Source organism: Triticum aestivum, chromosome 7B (assembly GCF_018294505.1).
Source record: "Triticum aestivum cultivar Chinese Spring chromosome 7B, IWGSC CS RefSeq v2.1, whole genome shotgun sequence".
Classification (NCBI taxonomy): domain Eukaryota; kingdom Viridiplantae; phylum Streptophyta; class Magnoliopsida; order Poales; family Poaceae; genus Triticum; species Triticum aestivum.
Genome location: NC_057813.1, coordinates 754,939,594 through 754,945,602, shown reverse-complemented (window position 1 = coordinate 754,945,602; position 6,009 = coordinate 754,939,594). Strand labels below are relative to the sequence as shown.

The 6,009-nt window shown below is 47.8% G+C and overlaps 1 protein-coding gene across 1 annotated transcript; it reads right to left on the bottom strand.

Moving 5' to 3' along the window:
* Positions 1–1,867: 1,867 nt before the first annotated feature.
* LOC123161889 (photosystem II stability/assembly factor HCF136, chloroplastic) lies at positions 1,868–4,267 on the bottom strand. Its single transcript, XM_044579703.1, has 8 exons — positions 3,870–4,267; positions 3,537–3,772; positions 3,291–3,421; positions 2,895–3,027; positions 2,669–2,791; positions 2,479–2,553; positions 2,276–2,391; positions 1,868–2,149 (listed from the first exon to the last, which is right to left on the bottom strand). Exons 1-8 carry the CDS (start codon positions 4,156–4,158, stop codon positions 2,083–2,085), a joined length of 1,170 nt encoding a protein of 389 aa, XP_044435638.1. The 5' UTR covers positions 4,159–4,267; the 3' UTR covers positions 1,868–2,082.
* Positions 4,268–6,009: the final 1,742 nt, after the last annotated feature.

Genomic DNA, 6,009 nt, shown 5'->3' with positions numbered 1-6,009 from the left:
CGTTGATCTCTTGGTCATCGAAGCGGCAGCCCACGGTCTCCCACTCCAGCGCCGAGGCAGAGTATTGCGCCGTGGCCAATTCCATGGCCGAGTGCTCTTGGATACGTCCGCTGCTCCAGGAGTTGCTTTGTGATGTTCACAAGGCCGCTCTTGTCTACTGCGATAACGTCAGCACAGTCTACCTCTCCGCCAACCCGGTGCACCATCGACGGACAAAGCATATTGAGCTTGATATTCACTTCATGCGCGAGCAGGTCGCCCTTGGACGTGTTCGAGTTCTCCACGTGCTGACGACACAACAGTTTGCTGATGTGATGACTAAGAGATTGCCTACTCCCGTCTTCGAGGAGTTTCGGTCCAGTCTCTGTGTCTCCGGCGACGCTTCGACTGCGGGGGGTGTTGAGTATGTATTTTGTATTGCACGTGTATTGGAGTTGTGGCCCACCTCCTAGTCTTGTATAGTTGAGGTAGAGGCCTTCCCTTGTATTATATATGCGTGCATCAGCACCTCATTAATACATTGTATTGCAAATCATCTGTCTACAGATCTTAGTGTCCGCTAAAAATCAAACACCATCATTCGTTGTAGCACCCAAACTCGACAGGCTTGGGTTTAGTACTACTCCTGATTTGCAGTGGTAGTTGAAAAAAATCAGGATGGGGTTAACCTTTGTGATGGATCTGCCTTTATGCACCCTTGGTTCCTAAACTTCGTTACTGCTGCGGTGCAGACTCTGCGACTTTGCATCCACATTGCTGTCAATGCCGGGTTGGATTTTGTTCCGTTGACACTCCCTGAACTGAACTGAACCCATTACAAAACCGCTTTGGTGCCAAGAAAACAGAAATGCAAGCAGTTTTTCGACGCCATCATCACCAAAATTTAGCAAATTTATAACTTGCTGCTTTTACCTGTGTTGCGAGATTAAAAGAAACAAAAACAAGCAATCAAGAAATCTCGTGCTGCCTCGGTAGTGAATATATTGATGGTTTATTTCGATATAATAACATGTGTTCACCAAACGGGCGTTGCATCTGCAGACACAAGACGTTTTATTTCTGCTGTGTAGCAAAAGTCCTTCGGCCATCTTTCCATGGGTAGTTGCAACCATGGTGATTCTTCAGAGCTTTCAACGGCTCACTGACAGGCGGGGCCTGCAGCCAAGCCGACTCAATACAGATACTATATGTACAGGAAAACAATAGTGACTGCATTCTTGCACTTTCCAAACAGCGGCTCTATATGACCAACCGAATAAAGCGGACAAGCCGGTTAACCAAGTTAACATGTATTTTACTCCGTATACATTGTGATATACTACAATTATACATGATGAATTAGCAGCAGATGCCACATCAGAAAGAAAAAAAAAGAGAGGGGGTGATGCAACTGCAATGTCGTCTGACGACTCCGTAATCCGGTCCGTCGTGTGATCGTCGCTCTGAACAACAAGGATTGAGGTGGCAGAAGAGCATGTCCAACCAAGCCAAGCCTCCTCTTCCATTTCCCTCTCAACTCAGCTCATATGGATGACATAACAGATCACAGATGGAGCTTGCAGCAGCAGAGGGGTCATGCAAATAGAACTACTATTGCAACATGGATCTGCTCATTACCCTCATCGGTGGCGATCAAAGCACCTGGACATTGCCACATGTTTTCATGGGCATGACAGATGACAGGAGATATATATATATATATATATATATATATATATATATATATATATATATATATATATATATATATCCAGACCACAGCCTGGTTTCATGTTTTGCGTCAGGGAAGTACGTACTGGCAGTCTTGATGGACGCAGTTCTTTTGCACCTCACGAAATTCATCGCATATATATCAGCATCAGATACATACATAAATGCATGTGCTCACGTCGTACTGTACTGTATGCCTTTGAATGTTTGAAACAATCGTCGGTCAAATAACAGTAATAGACAGATAAGATTTACACTCTCTTGCAGAAGACAGAACGTCGGGACAATCAGCAGCCTTTCACATGTGCGTCTATATATGGATCATTCTTACATACAAAAAGGGTTTAGATAGCCGTGGTTTTTTCCGCCACTTCAGCCAACATATCGGAGTAAGACGCCGTCGTTCCCGAGCACAAACCCTTGGTTGTCGCCAATGAACCTGCAACATCCAAACACGCCCATTGTAAAATGCTGGCAGAGTTTCAGAAGTGAAACAGACTAAGACCCTGAACAAGTAAAATATTAATGGTATCTCCTGTGGAATTCAGGCGATCCGAGTGCTTACTTTACGGAGTAGAGGTTCCCGGGGATGTTATCTGCGGCCCTGTCGCGCACCCAGGTCTTGCCGCCGTTAGTTGTTTTCAGCAAGACGCCGCTCCCACCGGCAGCCCACGCCTCATCCTGTAAAATGGAACCGCGGATCAGCTAGTTGTTCAGTCTAACTTGGTATCCTGTAAACAGAGTATGGTTTCTTTCAGTTAGTGTTACCTTTGAGCGGTAGCCCACGTCCAGGATTCCAAACCCCCGGCTTTGCACCGACGCTTCCTCAAAGTCCTCAACTATCTGGAAATGGATCCTAGTTAGAATATGTTAATGAGTGCTTAAAGGAACTGCATTATGCTGTATTTGCCCACTTTGTTAGCTAAACTGATCAAATCCAAACAGAAATAGCTCTCACCCCTGTTCCTTTACTGAGGAAGAGTCCACCACCACGCACGAGGAGCCAGAGCCCACCATCTGCTCTCCAACCCATGTTCTGTATCCGCCGCGCCACAGCCCTGTTGTGCGGTTGCCAATATAGCTGTGATTGCAGGTGTACATAGACAATTCAGAACAAAACCCCAGGCAGACAATTCATTTTAAAGCGACACTACAAAGTACTTATTAGCTTAATATCATCGAACCTGCCCAGGCTCCCATGTCAAGAAGAAGTTGCCGCGGCTGGAGACAGCGACGTAGCTGCCGTCAGGCGAGCGGTTCACCGTGTTGAAGGTGCCGGTGTAGTAACTCGCACCGCTAATGCCGCTTGAAACTGTTCTGCACCGCAGAGAAAAACGACAGAGCAAACAATGTCATGCCTTGCCTTGATCACCCAACAGCACATGACAGGAAGCAGGAAGTAACCCCAGACAGAATGCAACACCCTACTACTGTCTCTAAAGCTGATTAGCCAACAGCAAAAATTGTGTAACATGTGTATACCATTGCAAACAACCTTAACTGAATAAGCAGAACAAAATTGTAAGTTTTTCATGATGAATTCAACTAGACACACATGCTTGGCCAGCTTGTTCCCCTACCTGTTGAGGGTGGCCGAGACAGTCTCCTGCACGGCGGCCTTCCAGTTGTAGCCGCGGTTGGAGGTCACGTAGATGGCTCCCTCGTCGGTCACCATCTCCGCGCTCTGCTCCCCGGTAGCCTGGATGTACACCTGCCACATAATCAACCATCAGTAAAGTCCCTACCTCTGTTCCCTCAATTTTGTAAGTATATGCAATTGCAATTCAGAAAGGTGTGTTGCATTTCTGAATTCATCAGTTAGTTACCATGTCGCCTGGGAGCTGGGCGCTGAGCGGGATCCTCTCCCAGCTGTCGCCGGCGTCCTTGGTGTGCAGCAGGATGGCCGGCTTGCCGACGATCCACCCCTCCTTGCCGCTGAAGCTGACGGAGTTGAACCGGTAGTTGAAGTCCTCGTCCTCCGCCGACGGGATGGAGCGCGGGAACCAGGTGCGGCCGCCGTCCTTGGTCTCCAGGATCGTCTGCCTCGTCCCCAGGAGGAATCCTACGACGGAGCGGAGGATTGTCGGTCGGCATGGTGTTTCTTTGGCCACTCAACTCAATCCATGGCCTGACCTGAATAGAGAAGGTTCTTTTCTTACCGTGGGAGGGGTCGTCGGGGACGAAGGCGATGTCGAGCAGGACGACGCCGGGGTCGATGGGGAGCCCGACGCGCTCCCACTCGGAGAGGTCCTCGGCGCGCGCCGCGGGGATACTGGGAAGCAGCAGCGGCGCGGCGGCGGCGGCCACGGCCGCGGTGGCGGCGTCGGCAATGAGGCCGCGGCGGGACGTGGTGGTGGAGGAGTCGGCCTGGCACGCGCGGGAGACGAGGAGGCGGCCCCGGCGGCGGGTGGGGAGGAGGAGGTGGAGCGCGGCGGTGGCGGTGGCCATGGCGGGAACGGGGAGAAGGTGCGCTGCTGCTGCCTGTGGCTGGGCCTTCCGCGCGCCTGCTGCCCCTTATCCAACCTCTCTTCACCACGAACTGCTGCATGCGTCTACGTGGCCGAACCATATGCTTTCTCCGTTATGCTAAAGTATTTATTTATCCTCTGCCCAGACATGTGAGCCCCGTTTCCTCTTCTCTTTCGGCACTTATTTTTTTTTTCTAAGAAATCTTTCGGTTTACATGAATCTTTCTCCAATACTCCTATATGCTAAAGGATAGGGATTTTATAGAGAGAAAAAATTCTTTGGGGCTTTTGGTTTGTGGGAATGAATTCCAATTCCTATGTAGTATAGGAAGTAGTCCTTCACATCTCAATGGAAAAAAATTTAGCCTACACTCAGTTAAAAATAACTAGAAGCAGAGAGGGCTTCTGAAATTATTCGTAATCTCGCAGCAGTTAGACCTATGAATAGCGATGACATGAAAAATTTAGGCATGTCCTAGAAACCATATGTAATACTCTTATGCCTACTACAGAGGCCAAAGATGAAGAGGGGTCGGAGATCAGGGACATGGTAGAACCTTTAATGATGGAAGGTACTATCTCGAGTTCTTCCGGTAATACCGTCTCGAAGGCTGATGCGGAGAAGCCCAAGAGACAACGGAAACGAAAAATATATCCTACTTCGGCGGTTCGTAGAAGTGCTAGGGTTAAGCTTAAGAAAAAATTTCATGATGATCTATGAAAGAAATCTTTTGGAATAGCTGAGGTCTAGCTGACTTGGCTAAAAGAAAGTTCTTAGCAGAAACAACGATAGAGCAAAAACTAGATTTCATTGCTCTACTTGTTGAAACAGGGCGAGATCATTTCACCTCATAGTTCATTGCAACGTTGTCCAGAGGCATTGATTTTGATTGGCACTGTTTACCTCCTAGAGGAAGATCCGGTGGGATATTGCTGGGGGTTAGGTGTGAATCGCTTGAGGTAATTAATGTGGTCAGGGGGACTTTGCGGTTAAGTTTCGGGTGAGGTCGAAGTTGGATGGCTTCTGATGGTCTCTGGTAGCTGTATATGGGGCAGCACAACCCGAACTTAAACCAGATTTTTTAGCGGATTTGTGTGGATGAAACTCTTCCAATCCTAGTCGGTGGGGATTTTAATATAATTAGGAGGAGAGATGAAAAGAATAATGACAACTTTAATGGACGTTGGGCCATGATGTTTGACATGATTATCGAGAGTCTTAGTTTGAGAGAGATTGAGCTCACAGGCAGGCAGTTTACTTGCGCCAATACGTTGCCCGTTCCAACTTATGAGAAGTTGGATCGGCTGCTTGCTAGAGTGGAATGGGAACAAAAATACCCATTAGTGTGGGTGCATGCGATGCAGAGGGCAATCTCTGACCACACACCATTACTAGTTGGTTCGGGAAACACAACCCATATTGGGAATAAGAACGCTTTCTCTTTCGATCTAGGGTGGTTCAAGAAAGAGAACTTCATGAAGATCATTGCACGAGAATGGGCGAAGCCTGTTAATGGACGCTCAAGTATTGATAGATGGAAAAACAAAATTAGACATCTAAAACAATTCTTGCGGGGTTGGGACAAAAATGAGAGTGGGATTTACAAACAAGAAAAAGAGCGACTCACCCAGTTAATAGAGGCTCTAGATTTAAAAGCAGAAGTAAACATTCTTAATGCAGCCGAGCAGAGTTCAAAATCCGAAGCCGAGCAACGCTTACGCGCTCTTCTTAGATAAGGGGAGCTCAAATGGGCATTGCGTGTTAACGTGCTTAAGGTTGTCCAAGGGGATGACAATACACAATCCTTTCACATGATTGCGAATGGGAAAC